The sequence below is a fragment of the Moschus berezovskii genome, chromosome 1 (genome assembly GCF_049115385.1).
Source record: "Moschus berezovskii isolate FMDL1 chromosome 1, NW_MosBer_1.0, whole genome shotgun sequence".
In the NCBI taxonomy this organism is placed as follows: domain Eukaryota; kingdom Metazoa; phylum Chordata; class Mammalia; order Artiodactyla; family Moschidae; genus Moschus; species Moschus berezovskii.
Window position 1 is genome coordinate 91160420 of NC_142460.1, and position 18953 is coordinate 91179372.

Here is an 18953-nt window from a genome sequence, read left to right on the forward strand (position 1 = left end):
CTGGGTTCTAGAGATGCCAAGTGAGTGTCCTTGACTGTCACATGACCTCCAGCCTGTTCAGAGGCTGTGGAACATGAGGACTTGGCTAATCATCTTCAGGCCAGTGTAGTGCTCAGGAAAACAAAGATGCAGTATCCAAAGCCATCGGGCCATCCCCCGGGGAGCCCGAGAGGACAAGGGGCCTCCGACCCTTCCTCCCACCACCCCTCACCTTGGCACTGGGCTTCCTGCCCTCTTTTCTATTCATCAGCCTCCTCTTTCTTACTGGTTTCTTGTGAGTAGCTTTCTGCTCATGGTGGAAGGGAGGCTATTGGCAATAATGAAGGATTGTTGGAGCTGAGGATCTCAGGTGACCAGATTCTTTGTTTCTGCTCTGATTTTTGACATGCAGGATTGCCTGTGTCCCATTATTTAGCACCTGCATGCATGTGTCTTCTCTGATGTGGTTACCCAGGTTGAGATATACATATGAAGGACCTGTACCTTTCCCATGGTTTTGGCTGCTGTACTGCAGTCCTGGGCCTGCGACTACACGGGTTCCCCAGCCAGGATGCAAAGGGGAGGCAGCCATTGCTGCTCAGAGCTGATCAACGACCTACAGCCTGAGCCCACCAGGCTGCAGGACCCACCCACCTTTTCGGCTATCAGGAAGTCATAGCGAAGGGCCTCTCGGGTGCAGATGGCGCCGAGCAGGAAGACAAAGATGATGTACAGAAACCACCTGCAAGAAACCCAAGAGCAGAACAGGGCTGCCACCTGACATCACTCAATCCCATCCCACTCCACCCTCCTCAGCCTGAGGGCTCCCCCAGGGAACTGTCCCGAAGGACAGAGAATGGCCATCACGAAGGCTCCCCAGATTGTCTGGGGGCACTGCCAGTACTCTTTTCTCCTCTAGCATATTTCATATAAATATATATAAACTTGTCATTTCATATAAACTTATAGAAATGGATTATTTGCCTCTTACAGAGGAAAACACACAGAAGTTTTCTGGGGTGGGGAGCAGCCCAGCTGGCCGGGGAGCAGCCCAGTTTGCCAGGAAGCAGGCCATGGTTGACTGGCAGCTCTGTGCCCCATCATTCTACAGCAGAACAAGTTGATGAGCCGTCAGGCCTCGGAGTCCCGCTGTTCCTTGGCCCCCAGGTGAGAGAGAGCCAAGCCGAGTGTGAAAGGCCAGCAGTGACCTGGCTCTGCCCTCAGAAGCCCTGTGACCTCGATGAACTCCCATGAACCCAGTGGCCTCATTCCCATCTGGACAGTAGGAGGATGGGCCAAAGGCTCCTCCTGGGACCTCCCAGCTGTGACCAAAAATGAGGCAGGGCTCTTTCCTTTCCTTCTGGACACCCACCCTTATCTTTGTCAGCCTCATTTTCCTCCCAGAGAGATCACCTTATTTAGCACAAAACAGACAGGTGCTGTCCGCCTGGCTAGGAGCCACAGTGCCATTACAACAAGCTAAAGCAAACTCGGCAACGACGAAGAGGTGTATTAATATTTTTTAAACATCACGGTTAAAATAATGCAGGTACTTTAATCCTTGTCATGTCTGGGATTTCATTACCTTTCACTCCTACCCAGTGAAGGCAGAGGAGCCTCTTGCAGAGAGAAAACAGAAAATTCTAGGTCAGAATCAGACCCAAGGCACCCAGCCTGCTCACATGGGTGGCACAGTGTGAACTAACACAGGGAAGCCTGACAGCCTTGGGGCAGTCCTGGGGAGGCAAGCTGGGAGAAGAGGAGAATCAGCCTCTGACTTCCTACTGTGCGCCATTACACACAGCGTCTCCTCCACAACCTACAGGACACATGTGTTCTCATTAACCCCATTTTACAGAGATGAAAATGGAGGCTCAGAAGGTTAATCGTCTGAAGTCCCACAGACAATCACTGGGGGGGAGTAGTATGCAAATCTCATTTTGTCTGCAAAACTCTTCCTTTTTATATTCCCTGCAACGGTCCTGGAAACTCAATGGTTACAAAATGCCCAAGTTCAAAATGGGGGTGGGGAAGGGGAGGAGCAGGAGGCTGAGGGAAAAGGAGAGAAGGGAGTCCACCTTCTTTAACGACCCCCTTCCTTGCTGCATTCCCAGGCAGGGGGGATGAAAGGGCGAGCATCTAAACCCACCAGACATGAATTTTCCAGCTGGCTGAGTGTTAAAAGGAGGATTGGAATATAGAATAGATTGGTCACATACAGGGCACTCTAAGAACAAAAGGAGCAATCCCCTCTTTTGCCTGGGGTTTACTCTCCCTCCCTCCAGCTGATTGCCACAAGGGGAACTTACGAGATGCCAACGGCTACTAGGGAGCCCAGGGGGATGCTGGCAGCAGGCTCCCTGAGGTCGCCCCCCATGTTGAAGCCGGCCATGACTCCTGAAAGACACCCAGACAGGAGAGAAGGGTGAGCAGCATCCTCCACACATCACCTTCCCCTCCCCGGGGCCTCTCCTGGAAGGGATCCTCAGGCATGCCTTCCCATCTGCGGCTCTGCAAAGTGCACTTCTCAGTCTCCCCTGGCAACTGGGGAGGCATCCTCAAGGCGTGAAAGGGACTTTTGTGGGTTAGCTGATGCTCAGGAGGAGAGTGCGACTAGTGACAAAAGCATCTTATGGCCCAGTGCAAAGTAATGAGGGCCAGGGAGGCGGCTGGCGGGCCACACAAAGGTCCCAAGGCCACATGCTGAGCTCTGAGCTCTGCCTTCCAGCCGGACAACACCCTGGGGAGACTCAGCCTTCGCAAAGAACCCACCCCTGCCTGCTCAGCAGAGTTCTTTTCCTCTGCTAGCCCCAGACTACACTGGGGCTCAGGGGCCCCAGGGACACGTTTCATCCAATATTCAGAGTCAGCAGCCATGTTCAAAGCTCCTGAGCTGCCAAAGGGCTCTAAACAGATTTCAACGAACCCATCTTGATGCTATCAACACTGAGTGGCAAGCTCCTCTTCACTATGGATGCTATTCCTCATGAACACTCATGAAAAGCACGTAGTCATGATGGGAAGGTCATCACTGTGGTCCAAACACACACAGGCAGGAAACCAACAAGACAGCATGTGCTGAACATCATGTGGATCCAGCCCACACGTGCCCTGCAAGCCCACGCGGGTGGGTGCATTGTGAATGTGGTCTCGAAGGACATTTTGGGGAGAGGAATGGGTCAAACTCCATCAATGTGGATTTATGAATCCTTTGAACCTGACATGGCCTGTGTTAAGTGCTTTTCATGCTTTTTTAAAAAATCTCATTTAATCCTCACAACAACCACATCAGAAAAGTAGAATTATTTTCCCCATTTTATAGACAAGGAAACTAGTGCTAAAAGAGGTAAATTAAAATAGCCTAAGGTCACACATTTAGTAAGTAGCAAAGCTAAGATTCAACCCTGGTCTGTGTGATTTGGAAAATTGCTCTCTTAACGCCTCTGCTATAACGTTTGAGGGAACTCAAGTGCAGTGGAGTAAAGTGAAGGTTTGGGCCCAGAAAGTTAAAGAGGAGCTATTTCAAAGGCTACCGTGAATGCTGAACCAAGGCAGAGAACTACATACATTTTGACCCAGCAATTCCACTACTATGGTTGTATTCTAAGTGAACAGTCAAGGACGTAAGTAAAGATTTATCCAAAAATGTTTATTAAAGCTTGTATATATAGAGTGGTGAAAACTATAAACAATCTAATGTCTAAAAGTAGTGTGTGTGTGTTAGTCATTTAGTCGTGTCTAACTCTTTGCAACCCCATGGACTGTGGCCCACAAGGCTCCTCTGTCCATGGAATTCTCCAGGCAAGAACATTGGAGTGGGATGCCATTTCCTTCCCCAGGGGATCTTCCCTACCCAGAGTTCAAACCCGGGTCTCTTGCATTGCAGGCAAATTCTTTACCATCTGAGCCATGTAGAGGACTGGCTAAATAAGTGATGATACATCTTTCAACACATACCAGCCCTCCGATAACATCAAGGATATGTTGTAATGTGAAAAGAGCTATTGTTTCAATTTCAGAGGCATATCTGAAAGCCGAACATACGGTATGATCTTATTGTGGAAAAAAAAAAACAGATAAATAGATGTGTTCGTTCGTTCGTTCGTTCCGTCGCTCAGTCGTGTCCGACTCTTTGCGACCCCGTGGACTGTAGCCTACCAGGCTTCTCCGTCCATGGGATTCTCCAGGCAAGAATACTGGAGTGGGTTGCCGTTTCCTTCTCCAAAATAGATGTGTAGAAAAATGAAAAAGGAACTAGAACAAATTCAAAATGTTAATGTTATTTCTGGGTGATGGAAAAACAGATCATTTTTTATTCCATCATTTATCTCTACTTTCTCAATTTTCTATAGTGATCATTGTGAAATAAGGGAGAAGTAATTCTTAAATGTTTTTTGATTGTTTAAAATGGCATGTTGGGCACATTTTCTTTATTCTCAGTCCTCTCCCTCCCAAGATCCTATAAAAGGATAGTAAATGGGGAAAATGGATGTATGCCTAAAAAAAAAGAGGATTGGGAGAGGGAGCCATAAGTAGATGAAAAGTTTCCACATATGTCTGGAACATAGAAAATGGATAAAATGATATAGAGTACTAAAACGAAAGGAAAAGAAAACCTTGGAACGCTTATCTAGAGGATCTAAATAAACTGCCCAAGGAAAACCAGGACCACTAGTATGGATGTTCACACCCCAGATGAAGCTCTCCTCAAGAGCCAGACATACCCACAAATGTACTGCTGTCAACTCTTTCATGAAGGAAGAACCCCATCAGGGAGACAGACCCCCACACACTACAGTAGGAGATTCACACCAGCAACCAAAGATTGTCAAGTGTATAACAAAAATCAGCAACAAATACATAAACATATGCATGATAAAAACAGAACAACCTGGACTGGAAGAAACATAAAAATCAGGACACAGAGGAAAATTCTGAAGGAAATACTAATTAGTAGCTCCATAAACATCCAAGAAGAATATTCTACCTATAAAGCAAGATGCTATGAAAAACAAAAAATAAGAACAAGAAAAAGACATTTGGAAATTAAAAACATGGTCACTAAAATTAAAAACATGATCACTTAAACTAAAAATGCAGTGGAATATCTAGAAGATAAAGTTAAGTAAATATCCCAGAATTTAGAACAAAGACAAAGGGATAGAAATTTTGAGCAAAGAATAGGAGAAACAGAGAGGAAATCTTGGAGTTACAATATCCAGCTAACAGGAGGTCCAGAAAGAGAGAACATAGAAAATAAAATAAGCAGGTAAGCAACAGAAACAAATGTCTTCAACCTGAAGAAGACACAAGTCTTCAGGCTGAAATATCCCATAAAGTAAACAGCAAAAAGGCCCACACCTAAATGCATCATTGTGCACTTTCAGGAGAAATCCTAAATATTTTCAAAAATAAAAACTGAACAGTTACAAAGGAACAAAAATTAGACTGGCATCAGACTTCTCAACAGCAACAGTGAATGCTAGAAAACAATGGAGCACTGATTTTTAAATTCTGTGGAAAAGCTATTTTGAAACTAGAGTTTTAGCCAGATTACCAATTAAGTGAAAGTAAAGTTATGCAAAGAAGGGCTCAGAAAATTTACCTTCCGCACATCATTTCTGAGGAAGATACTAAAGCAAGGACTCCAGTAAAATAAGGATATAAGCTATGAAGGAGAAAAACAGAAGATTCAGAAAGCAGTGGTGGTAAGTCAGGAGTTAATAAAGTCCCAGAACAACAGTTGTGCAGTTGTACAGCGAGAAACCAGCAGGGACTGAAGCAGAAGAATGGAGACCCCAGTAGGGATGCCTCTGGATAGGAACTGGATTCAACAAAGGACACTATGAATTATTTTAAAGATTTGCTGACTGCATATTTTGGCAACAAGAGAAAACGCTAACCGAAACTCGAGGAGAAGTAAATAAGAAAGCCAACATGTAAATATGAAGGAAACTAAAATAGGACATGACTTTAAACAACTAATAAAAAAAAGTCTTAAAGTTAATCCATTTGGCCATTATATTAGGAACATTCTCCCCTAAATGACACAAGGGCCACGTCAGATGCAGCCAAAGAAGTGGAATTCTAGCCCACCACTTTGCTCTTCAGTGAACCACAACCACAGTCATAGACATAGCCCAGAGGACTCAACTTTAGCTGCAAAGTGGAATACAAATATTATCTACTTTGACAAAGTAACATAAAGCTATAGCAAACAGCTAATAAGAAATGAAAAGTGAAAAGAAAACTAGAAAGAGGAAAGGCACTCATATTTTTTTTTGTAGTAGTATGTGAAACAAAAGTCCCAGGATCTTCACTCAGGACTGGCTGAATGTTACAAGCTTCAGTTAGCTTAATAAGAAAACCTGAAAAGTGAGTTAGTCATTAGATTTGTTAGGTCAATAAGGAAATGGCCAGCAAATATTTATATACCAGCTGCAATAAATTTAAAGTTAATGCTAGAATTTATTCTGTATTTTGTCATCATAAAGGGGAGTTTCTAAATGTTTGTTAAGAGGAGCAAAGAACTTTCCAAGAATATTGAACAGCTTGTCTTTGAAGTTCCAAAATCTGTTGACTTGTAACCTAAAGGCAAAGGAAAAAAGAAGAAAAAATTTTTTAATAGAAAGAGAGAGGGTGTGTGTGTGTGAAACTGTGTTTGTTCACTGCAAGTTGTAAACTACAGCTTTCATGAGATTTTCCTCTTTACCTGCTAGTCATCAACTTGTCATAGCTTTCCTGATATTGCTTTAAACCATAAATATGAAAGGATTATTCATATTCCCTTAAAATCAGGGATTCCTTTAAGATAACTAAAGAAGTCCTGGTCAAAATACTTTACACATGAAATAAATATGATTAATTTAAATACATTAATCTTAAAACACAACACAGAATATTAATTTTCCACATCAACAATAAGCAGTGAAGAGATATAGCCTAGAATAGATAACAGACTTAAGCATATTATTTAAAGTTTTAAAGACAATCAAAAAAGAACTAAAAATTAAAATATGACTATTAAAAATTGGGAAATGGATAAAGGAACAAGCAAGGAAGCTAAACCCTCTACATTTCTTAACATGAAGTCAATAAATTCTTGCCTGGAAAATCCCATGGACGGAGGAGCCTGGTAGGCTACAGTCCATGGGGTCGCAAAGAGTCGGACATGACTGAGTGAGTTCACTTCACTTTATAAAGTTATAAATATAAGCATGTACATGCAAGCTAAGTCGCTGTGTCCAACTCTTGAGACCCTCTGGGCCATAACCCTCCAGGCTCCTCTGTCAATAGGATTCTTCAGGCAAGAATATGGGAGCAGGCTGTCATGCCCTTCCTCCTCCAGGCGATCTTTACAACTCAGGGATCCAACCCACATCACCTGCGGATCTCTCGCTGCAGGCGGATTCTTTACCACTGAGCCACCAGGGAAGCTCAGATATAGGCATATTGCTTGGTAATGCAGTTAGCTCCTGAAGAACTAAAAATGACTAAAAACGGTTGCCCCTATAGAGGGGTTCTTTGTGTGGTAACGTTGGTGGAGGAGGGAGGGCAGGCTGAGAGACTATCGCTTTATGAAACAAGCACCTCTGCACTATGTTGTTTTTTAATTACATACAGGTTTTATTTGGATCAAGAGAGCAAGGCCAAGGTCCTGCCTTACTCTGACCACAGCTCATGGGACCATGTCCTTTGCTGCTTGAACAGTCTGACGGCCAAGGTCAGCCTTGGCCAGATCTCCATGTCTACCTGATACTCAGGCCCCACTAACTTCGTCCATTAACACCACCTCTTTCTGAACCTCTGCCAAGGTTCTCACCTGTCACCAGGTTTACCAGTGTCTTACCTGCCTGGCTTCCTACCTTAGGCAATGACTTCATTCTGCCCCCAAGCCCCTGGCAGTTCTATGCCCATCCATTCAGCTTTGCAAGGTTACCTACTGCTATGTATTCTTTGCCATTTTCGTACCTCCTCTAGTTTGTCATGTCATTCTGTACGCCTTCCTTCAGATCATTTACAAAACTCTAGAAATAAGGAGCCACAAGAACTCCATTGCCATAGGCGCTTCTGTCTAGGAAAGTGACTGATTAATCGTAATGGCTTCCTGCTTCCAAAAAGGATCTGTATTCATAACAAACAAATGCTCTTTTCTTCTCCCTCCACAATCCCTTGCACAGTGATGACCCTGCCTTTAATTAGAGGTCCCACTAGCTGGCCTGGTATGGGGCACGTGGGAATCCTTCTCAGTGGGAGCAGAAACAGCTGACACTGACACAGGCCACCCTCAGGAATGGGCCAGACCCAGACAGCCAGGAAGTGGGCTTTTGAGACAAAACAGTCAAGCCAGAAAACAGGCAGTCAGTACCATGGACACAAAACTCCAGAGACAAGGAAATAGCAGTAACTTGCACTCCAGACAGGAAGCCTTGGGGTAACTCCCGTGGGTGTTCCGGGCACACCTGTTAGATTGGTTTCCACACTGTTACTCCCAGAATTTTGCCCTTGCACGACTACACAATTCTTGAGCAGATGATCTCTAGTTATGGTGGACTATAAATGTCTTGCTTACCATTTAGATCTAGAAAAGTTTTTTTGATTTCATATTTTTTCACCCATGCTTATCAGGTATTATAGAGATTCCCTAGTTACCTTTCTTTCTGCTTCTGCTACAATTTAAAAATATTATTAATGTTAGAGCTAGATTTAGAGGAGGAATAGTAGAATAGGTATTATTTCTCAGCGATATTTACAAATAATGCCCCCTAAAAAGAAGTTCCACAGTTAAAAAATGTAAGTGATTAACCTTGATTTAATCAAAACGTTGATTAAACAAGATTAGAGAGATTCTTACTGCTGGACTTACCATACAACATTCTAATTTTCATTGTCCATTTCTAAGAAGAGAAATGTAGCACATACTATTTCCCAAAACTTATTTGACATTCAACACTTTTTTTAAAAGAATGAAGCACTTTAATCATTGGAAAACACCAAGTGTCCATTTTGTAATTCCTATTTGATCTTTACACTCTTTTTGGCAGGCTTCCTAAAAATCTTTAAAGTGGCTATTTAGAATCAACAATACTTAAAGCTGGAAGTTATCTTAGAGATCATCGACTCTGGCCATTTATTTCACAGATGAAGAAACTGAGGCCCCAGGAGGGGAAGCAATTTTGCATATTTTCAAGCTAGCTGCTTGCAGAACCAGTAGAACTCATTTTGAAGTTTCCTTAATTCAAGTCATGTTATTTCCTCCACATCATACGGTCTCTCCATTTCTTCCTAACACCCATGCTCTTTTTGGATTTTTCTTTTTAAAACAGAGTAACAGCATGATTATCTGGGGCTACCGCCCCCACAAGAGTGCTGAACTTAGTGATAATCAGCACTACTTATAATCAGCTATAATCAGCACACACTGGTTTTCCTACAGCAATTTCCGTCACCAGTTCTGAATCACTAGTCTGTCCTGGTCCAGGGCATTTCCCCTCCTCGTTGGTCTTGAGCTGCCAGTTCCAGGAAGCAGTTAATTGCTTTACCCTAAACCATGTCCTCGCCCTGTATCAGGATGATGACATGGGCTGCATCTTGTGACCACGTGACTTAGGTAACAGGTTTCTTCATACGGGTAAAGCCTTCTGACTTGGTCTTCCATCCTAGTCCTAAGGCCTTTTACATCTCCACCGACTCAGCTTTCACAGGTGAGGGTGATGGTGTTGGCCATCACTTTACCAGCTTGAGTTGAGGAGGTTAAACCTCCAGCATCATCCAGACCTTTCTGGGCACTGCCATTAACCTCACGCTCTGGTTGTGTGGCACCAGGTGAACTGGGGGTTTGGCTTGGCACCCTGGCTCAAATATCTGTGACAATAGACGTGGATGATCAGGGGAAGAACTGATCCCTTAAACATCTCTAATATCAGTTCAGTTCAGTCGCTCAGTCGTGTCCGACTCTCCGCGACCCCATGAATCACAGCATGCCAGGCCTCCCTGTCCATCACCAACTCCCGGAGTTCACTCAAACTCATGTCCATCGAGTCGGTGATGCCATCCAGCCATCTCATTCTCTGTCGTCCCCTTCTCCTCCCGCCCCCAACCTTTCCCAGCATCAGAGTCTTTTCCAGTGAGTCAACTCGTCGCATGAGGTGGCCAAAGTATTGTAATTTCAGCTTTAGCATCAGTCCTTCCAATGAACACCCAGGATTGATCTCCTTTATAATGGACTGGTTGGATCTCCTTGCAGTCCAAGGGACTCTCAAGAGTCTTCTCCAGCACCACAGTTCAAAAGCATCTCTAATATCAGCTATTGATAAAAATAACCAGGATAAATGTCAATTAGCCACTTACCAGCATCTGCAAGACAGTGTCTCTGCCTCTCCTTGCTGCCCCTTCATCAGCAATAGTGCACAGAGAGCAAAGTCTTCACCTCTCACCTATTATTTTAATCCCACTCCCTATTTTCTTTTTTGAATCTGAAAATGAGAAGTGTTAACAAAAAAGGCTTCCCCAATGGCTCAATGGGTAAATAATTCACCTGCAATGCAGGGACACAGGAGGTGCAGGTTTGATCCTGGGGTCGGTATAGTCAAAGTTATGGTTTTTCTAGTAGTCATGTATGGATATGAAAGTTGGCCCATAAAGAATACTGAGCCCTGAGGAATGTATACTTTCAAATTGTAGTGCTGGAGAAGCCTCTTGAGAGTCCCTTGGACAGCAAGGAGATCAAACCAATCAGTCCTAAAGGAAATCAACCCTAAAGGGGCTGGATGTTGAAGCTCCAGTACTTTGGCCACCTGATGTGAAGAGCCGATACACTGGAAAAGACCCCGATGCTGGGAAAGATTGAAGGCAGGAGGAGAAGGGAGCAATAGAGAACGAGAAGGTTGGATGGTATCACTGACTCAATGGACATGAGTTTGAGCAAACTCCGGGAAATGGTAAAGGACAAGGAAGCCTGGAGTGCTGCAGTCCATGGTGTCATAGTCAGACATGACATAGTGACTGAACAACAAGCAAACAATGAAAAAGAAAGCCTGGGCCTTCTGGATAAAGCATTTGCCTGCAATGAGGGAGACCGGGGTTCAATCCCTGGAGAAGGAAATGGCAACCCACTCCAGTACTCTTGCCTGGAAAACCCCATGGACAGAGGAGCCTGGTAGGCTACAGTCCCTGGGGTCGCAAAGAGTCAGACATGACTGAGCGACTTCACTTTTCCCTTGTGGTCCAGTGGTTAAGAATCTGCCTGCCAATGAATGGGACTTGGGTTCGACCCCCAGTCCAGGAAGATCCCACATGCCACAGGGTATTGAAGCCTGTGTACCACAACTACTGAGCCCGCACTCTAGTAGAGCCCTCGAGCTGCAGCTATGAGCCCCCACGTCCTAGAGTCTATGCTCTACAAGAGAAGCCACCACAGTGAGAAGCCTGTGCACCACAATGAGGGACAGCCCCCGCTTGTCACAACTGGAGAAAGCCCGCACACAGCAACAAAGACCCAGCACGGCCAACAGTAAATAAAGACAGAAATGTTTTTTCTAAAGAAAAATACCTAATCATTTTCTAGACTTTCCTGGTTTCCGTTGGTTGGTCATTAAAGAACTACTTACTCTTACTTAAGGAACTTCCAAGCTTCCTCCTGGGAGCCTCTCTATCCAAATCTGTGACCTTAGAAACCTTCAGTTTTCCCTTTCCCTTTAGAGACTGTTTCTCTGTTGCCTTTTTTGTTTCTTTTTTAAGTTCATAAATTTATTATTTTTCTTTTTCATTAAGGTAGAATATCCATGTGCTAAAGTGACTTAACCTTATCTGCTGCCTTTTGTTGTTTGGAGGCAGTGTGGCTCTGAGCCTCGGTCTCCCCATTTGCAAATGGGGATAAGATTACGTACCATGCAGGACTGTTGTAAAGCTCGAAAGAACATCTATAAGGCACCTAGCACGGTGCCTGGCACCTAGCAGGTGCTAAATAAATGTCCACTTGGGAGTGGGGGGGGTGGGATAAACTGGGAGATTAGGACTGACATTATTATCTATAAAACAGATAACTAATAAGAACCTGCTGTATAGCACAGGGAACTCTATTCAATGGTCTATATGGGGAAAGAATCTAAAAAAAACCAAAAAGAGTGGATATATGTATATGTATACCTGTAACTCATACAACATTGTAAATCAACTATACTACAATAAAAAAATTTTTTTTGAATGTCCATCGGGGAAGATGGACTCCCTTCCGCACTCAGATCTCCCCTTGGGTTCCTAAGCACTCTGGGTGCCCCTCCTTACCTGCCACCTGATTGTCAAAACCCCACTCCTTCCCCATGCCTGGCTGATTGGTGTGTTTAGCTGTTAAGGTAGGAATCCTTCATCCCTCTATTCTTAGAGGCAGAACTAGTCAGTGCTCCACCCTTGCGATGCCTTAGAGATGCTGCTGAGACAGACTGTGTCGAATAATGGGACATTCAAACACTAGGATTCCAGCAGGATTTGTTGACTTCCGGGTAGAGCACAGCTCCAGACAAACGTGTGTCCTCTTTTCCAGCATCCTTGCCAAAGCACGTGGGAAGCAATGGGGTTCACCGTTTTTTGTTGGGTGACCTTGGGAAATCACCTTTTTGTGTCATTGTTTCCTCATATGTAAGATGGATTAATAATAGAACCCATGGGGCCTAAAACTTTTTAAAAATACAAAGTTATGAATATGAAACGGAACTTTAGAAGGAGTTCATGCAACCAAGGGACCCTGAAACGCAGGCTTCATTAACTTAATGGTAAATCTGCATCTGATAGAAGCACTGGGGTCATGATGAGGTTTAAATGAAAGACTGTAAAGCGTTCAGCACAGTGCCTGATGTTGTAGCCTACTGTAATGATAATTATTATAGATATTGTAATAATTTGATAAAATCATAAATTCTATAAATGAAATTACAAAAATAAACACATGTAATCATTATAAAGCTCCCTTCTTTTCTCCTGTTACTGCTCACAAGTCCATCAGAATGCAGTGGGGTGAGTCCCATCCTCAGACTGTCCTTCCTCAGGCTCTCTGTTCCTTAAAATAAGACCTCATTCTGGCCCAGCAGGTCCTTGTTCTCTTACCCACAAGAACACATAACTTAGGAGGAGGCCTGGGGATACACTGGGAGAGAAGGAATGTAGAAGTAGGCTGACGGCAAAGCCAGCATGGATGCCTAGAGCTGAGGGTCCCAGAGACAGCCAGCCAATCCAGAAGAGCCCAGAAGATTCCAGAACTTCTCAGAGTATGTGTGTGTGTGTGGGTGGGGGGAGGTAGGATCAGGTCCAGGGAGGCCAAAGGATGTCACAGAAATTGCAGGGCTCCTGACCACAAAGGTAAGCATGGGCATTCTGGTAAAGGCTGCTGGTTTTCCCCCATACATTTTGGCGCTGGGTGTAGTCAACCACAAGAGGCCCTTATCCCTTGCAGCAGGAGTCTGAAATTTGGGGACAAGCGTTACACAACTTCATACAATGGTATTTATCCCAGTGAATTTCCATTTTCTAGTTCCTCCATGTATTGTGGTCCCAGATTCCCAGAGTGGCTATGTGTGTGTATGAATACCTGCAGGGAGAGATGCTTGTTTTTCAGAGAAAGTTTGGTGATATAGCTCAGAGAAGGAAAGTGCTTCGGGAAACTAAACACAGAGTCTATTCCAAGGTCCCAGCCCCACCCTGCAGCCACCACCACAGGGTGTGGTGGAGTGCAGCGAGGAGGACGGACAGAAGACCTTGCTTCCTAAACCCAGAGGAGCCACTGAAACCTAGGCTTCAGTTATTCTCCCCAGGAAGTCTCCCACCACCGGGATAAAATCTCTGGAGTAACCTAAATAACATGTCACTGGTCGGAGATGAGGATGCAGGGTCGGGGGACTGAAAGTGTCTGTTCTTCTAAACTCCTCTCTCCTCTCACAGCCTGGAGGTTCTCTTGTTCCAGGAGAGGATGGCGTTGGAGGGAGCCCCAGCCATGACTCACTCAGAGCTAATCCTTGGCAAATCCGTCACCATGGAAACTGCCAATCATCCATGCTTTTCATAGCTTAATGGAACATCTGCCAGGGGAAAGCCAAGGGATACAAATTGCCTGTCCTGCCTACTGTGTTTACACTGGGGCCCCTGGAAAACAGAGATAGCCAGGAGAGGCAACCCTTTACAGAGGGATGGTGGCCCAACTCTGTTGCAGTGGGGGACCCCTTCCAGGGCTCGAAAGTGGGCTCTTGTCTAACACTCAGAAAAGAATTGTCAGAGGCGACACGTGCTGACAAAGCAAGAGACTTCACTGGGAAGGGGCGCCTGGATGGAGAGCAAGAGGGTCAGGGAACCAAGGAGACCTGCTCTGCCATGTGGCTTGTAGTCTCAGGTTTCATGGTGATGGGATTAGTTTCTGGGCTATCTCTGGCCAGTCATTCTGACTCAGGGCCCTTCCTGGTGGTGCACACACTGCTCAGCCAAGATGGAGTCTAACAAGGAGGATTCTGGGAGGTCAATGGGACATGAGTATCACCTTTTGACCTTTCCCAAATTCTGCCGGTTGTTGGTGGCTTTTTAGTTCCGTATTCCTTTCCGGGCCCTCCTGTCGCAAAATAACCCACAGGAATGGTTACTGTGGTACCTGATGAGAGTAGGCAGTTTCAGTCAGTGTGTTTCTCCTTACAACTCTGGTCACTAATTAGCTGGGTGACCTTCCACAATCCTTCATAAACTCCTCTGTGCTCATCTCCTAGATCAGTGATTCTCAACCTGGTTGGGCCCAGACCAGTGTGGAGGGTGGGGATGGGGCCGGGGGTGTCAGGGAGGCAGTAAAGCACACCCTTTAAGATGCGTGGGGTAAAAGAGGCCTGTGTAGACAGCCTGTTCAATATTATAATTTCATATTTGGAATATTACCAAACAATACCTTCATAACTTAAGCCACAGAAAATAAAGAAGCTTGGCTAATCTTCTTAGGTAGAATCTTTCTCAAAGAAAGGATCAAGATACTCCTGGTCCGGGGAGGCACAGAATTTCCAGTGTAGTAAGGTTTTCAGTATGATTAACAAAAATGAACATGGATTAAAAGATAAAAAGTTGAGAGTCGCCAAACTGGCTGATCTCAAATGGTAGTCCAGCTCAAATTCTGGGCTCCTGGGTGGCATCTTCCAACCTCAGGCCACTGCTGATTCCTTACTGAAGGGTGAAGCACCAGAGGGAAGGCTCGTCACCCCAGGCCCTTCACTCAGGCCGGGCATTCCCTCTCTTACAAGATGCAAGGCCTGCAAATAAAAAGGAGGGAAGCCATGGGAGAAGCTTGGAGGGGACCTGACAGGGTCACGCACATAAGGCAACATCCTGGTGGTACTGCCTGCCTCAAAGGACCACGGCCCTGCTTCAGTTGGAACTGCTAACCTGGCACCTGCAAACAAGGATTTGACCTGGCAATAGGCCTCCCTGCCAGGCCCAAGGAAACAAACACTCAGGTGGGAAGCCTCTTGAATGTGTTGGGGAGGGGCAAGGTGTGGGGGAATGGGGGCAGACGGGGCTAGAAAATATTTTCAGATGTTAATGTTAAAATCTTTCAAAAATTTTCTTCTTTGTGTATTTCATCCCCTCCCCCTTTCCTTTTCTGTCCATTCAAGAGGAATATGACCTTTATTTTATTGTCTTGGTGGAAATACGTGGCAAGGAAGAAGCAGACTTTTCACACTGTTTTGGGTTCTGTTTCTCAAAAGGCTCTGCCCTTAGGAGATTTTAGAGGATCTAGGAGGTAGAAAGTGACTTCACTTTCACTTTTCACTTTCACACATTGGAGAAGGAAATGGCAAGCCACTCCAGTGTTCTTGCCTGGAGAATCCCAGGGACAGGGGAGCCTGGTGGGCTTCCGTCTATGGGGTCACACAGAGTCGGACACGACTGAAGTGACTTAGCAGCAGCAGCAGCAGGAGGTAGAAAAGAAGCTGCAGAGTGACAGGAGAGCATGGCGGGAACAAAACCTATTTGCTACATTGTTTATAGGGCCCAGTGCAAAAAAAAATGTAGGACCCCTTGTTCAAAAATTATTAAGAATTTCAGCAACAGCAAAGCATTAAACCAAGTGTGGGGTCCTTCTGAACTTATGACCAAGTGTGAATGCATAAATTCATGCTCACGAAGCTGGCCCTGGACAGCAGTGTCCCCCGTATTAGAAGATTGCCCCTCACGCTTGGGCAGGAAGAGAAAGGCCCACAGGATTTGAACAATGGAGACCTGAGGCCTGCTCCCTGGCAGCACCAGTGGGTTCCAGCAAGGCCTCAGGAAAGAGAGTCTGAGGGTGCCCAGACTTCAGGCACACGGTTCCCAGGTTCAGCAAATCTTCCATCCCCAAAAGTGGCTCCAAAGCAGCAGAGACCATAAACCTAAAGGGATCTGCAGACAGGGCTGTGGGAGGGCCTGGCTCAGAGCACAGATGATGAACAGCCAGAGCCCCTGACATGCCCGGGTACTTAGTAAGACCCTGAGACCTAACAGGGCAAGGCAGAGGCGTGATGAATGACTGGCATCAGTTTCCAGCCACCCTGGAAGCCTGAAGGCTTAGGGTCAGAGACCAACTCTTTCCACTTCATTAAGATGAAAGAAACGCATTGTTTCTGGCACACCTGGACTGTAGAACAGCATGCTACCTGCCATCACTGAGACCTAGCTCCAGCCTCCTTCCTGTGATCAAGCCTCAAAGAGGGAGGGGGTGGCAGGAGGGGTGTCAACTCAGAGTTGCCTTAGTTACTCAGCCGAGAAATGAAGCTTGGGGCAGAGTGGTCAGGTGGTAGAGACAGAGGGAAGCGAGAGTAAAGGCAGGTAAATTTAGGAGGTAAAATTCACAGGACTTGGAGGGGACTGGTAAGGAAGAGGCTCCTTGACGGCTCAGTGGGTAAAAAGTCTGCCTGCAATGCAGGAGACACAGGAGACATGGGTTCAATCCCTAGGTTGGGAAGATCCCCTGGAGGAGAAAATGGCAACCCACTTCAGTACTCTGGCCTGGAGAATCCCATGGACAGAGGAGCCTGGCAAGAGGAAGGTGTCAGAAGTAACTCCCCATTACCAGCTCGAGCAATTGGGGGGATGAGGGTGCCATCCCTGAGATCAGGAGTGGAGGAGAGGAACCAGTTGGGGCTGATGGGATGGATGGGTTCTGAACATGTTGAGTCTAGGATACGAAGAGAAGGTGTCGTGTAGGCACTTAAATACATGATGTGAAGCTTAGAGAAGTCGGGGCTGGAGGCATAAATCTGGGAATGGCCCGCATTGTGGGTGGTCCCTGAACAATGGGCATGAATGAGATCCCAAAGGAAACAGTAGGCACAGCCTGAAGAACCCCAACACTGAATGGGCAGGCAGAAGAGGATGCCCCTACAAGCGGGTCAGAGGAGGGCGCTACATCACAGAAGGTACGAGAAATGAAGGAGAAGGTGGAACGCGGCTGAGAGGTCAAACGCACTGAGAAACTCTAAGTACCCACTGAACTGAGTGGAAGCCACTGATGACTTTGGAGAGAACCATTTCACTGGAGAGACAGGCCTGGAATTCCAAAAGGAGAGAGTGGATGAGCACAGCAGGAGGCAGGAGAGTGGTTGGGAGAGCAGAGACTGGCTGTGGAGGGGAGAGAAAGGGGCGGTGGCCAGGGGGAGAAATGGAATTCAGGGAAGTTGTTAAATATGACTATAGTCAGTAATTTCCCCCCCACGTTTTAACAGCTTTACTGAGGTATAACTAACATTCAATAAACTGCAGGTTTACAGTGTAACAGTCTGTAAAATTTGACAAGAACACACTTGCGAGTCCATCACCACAGTGAGAAACACATTTTTTCATCCCCCAAAACTTCCTCGGCCTCCCTTCTGCTCCCTTCACCTCCACCCCTAGGTATTAACTGACCTGCTTTCTATTACTGCAGTTTTCATTTTCTAGAATTTTATATAAATGGATTTTTAAATAATTTTATCTTTTTAAAAAGGAACTCTTTTTTTTGTCTGATTTTTTTCACACAGCAGCATTATTTAGAGAGTCATCTACATTATCACAAGTTATCAATAGTTCACTTTTTCTAATTGCTGAGTATTTTATATTGTGTGGTGATACCATAATTTGTCTCTCCATTCGCCTGTTGATGAGTATTTAAGTTGCTTCCAGTTTGGGACTATTAACAGACTAAGTTGCTTTGAACTTTCATATACAAGTGTTTATATGGAAACATGCTTTTTTTTTTTTTTTCCTCAATAGTAGGTAACCAGGATTGGAATGGCTGGGTATATGTTTGGTTTTTACGAAACTGTCACACAATTTCCAAAAATGGTTGTCCCATTTTATGTTCCCATCAGCAATGTATGCAAGTTCCAGTTCCTCCAAATCCTTGTCCACATCTGATAGGGACAGTTTCTTAAATTTTCAACAATCTAGTAGCTTTTCCTCCCTTCTCTCTGGAGGAAGGCAGAGGGAGGAGGGAAAGGAGACAAAATCAGCTCCAGGGCATCAGCACTGCCAGGATGGAGAAAGAAACGTTTTTCTGAGTCTGTGTTCTGGGAACAAGCCCAGTCCCTAGTAAATGGTAATTTCTTGTGGAGCATTTGGTCAACACGTTAGCTTACTACCTTCTGGGCCTGGGACCCGAGCATGTGACAGGAGTTCTACCAGGACCTCAGCTGTGGGAGGCTCCTCTGCAGCCACCACGTAATGGGAAAGTGGGGGAGGAGACGCAGTCCTTGCCCATGGGATCCTGATTCCACCCACAGCCAAAGTGGTAAGAGGATAAGAGCATTTCTCTGACCCCTGGGAGAAGACACGAGGGTTGGGGTAGGGGAGGGGGAGATTAGAGACCAGTCTGCACGCACTACAAGGTGGAAAGGGCAGCTGTCCTGTTGAGGAATCCAGCCTGCTTAGCCCTAAGAGAAATATGTCCCCTCTACTAACTTGGCCAAGAGGTGTCAATATGCGTAAGGGGTAAGGAGTCT

At 45.5% G+C, this 18953-nt stretch overlaps 1 protein-coding gene across 5 annotated transcripts in view; it reads right to left on the reverse strand.

Moving 5' to 3' along the window:
• Positions 1–18953, reverse strand: part of SLC12A8 (solute carrier family 12 member 8) — a 149717-nt gene that overhangs the window by 41933 nt on the left and 88831 nt on the right. For 4 of the 5 annotated variants that reach the window (XM_055397487.2, XM_055397568.2, XM_088837691.1 and 1 more), the window contains exons 7-8: positions 2289–2376; positions 634–721 (exon numbers count right to left, since the gene is read on the reverse strand). The exons of the other annotated variant lie outside the window; for it this stretch is intronic. In XM_055397487.2, the coding sequence (XP_055253462.2) occupies positions 634–721; positions 2289–2376 (176 nt within the window). The remainder of the gene's footprint in view (positions 1–633; positions 722–2288; positions 2377–18953) is intronic. 5 annotated transcript variants of the gene reach the window in all.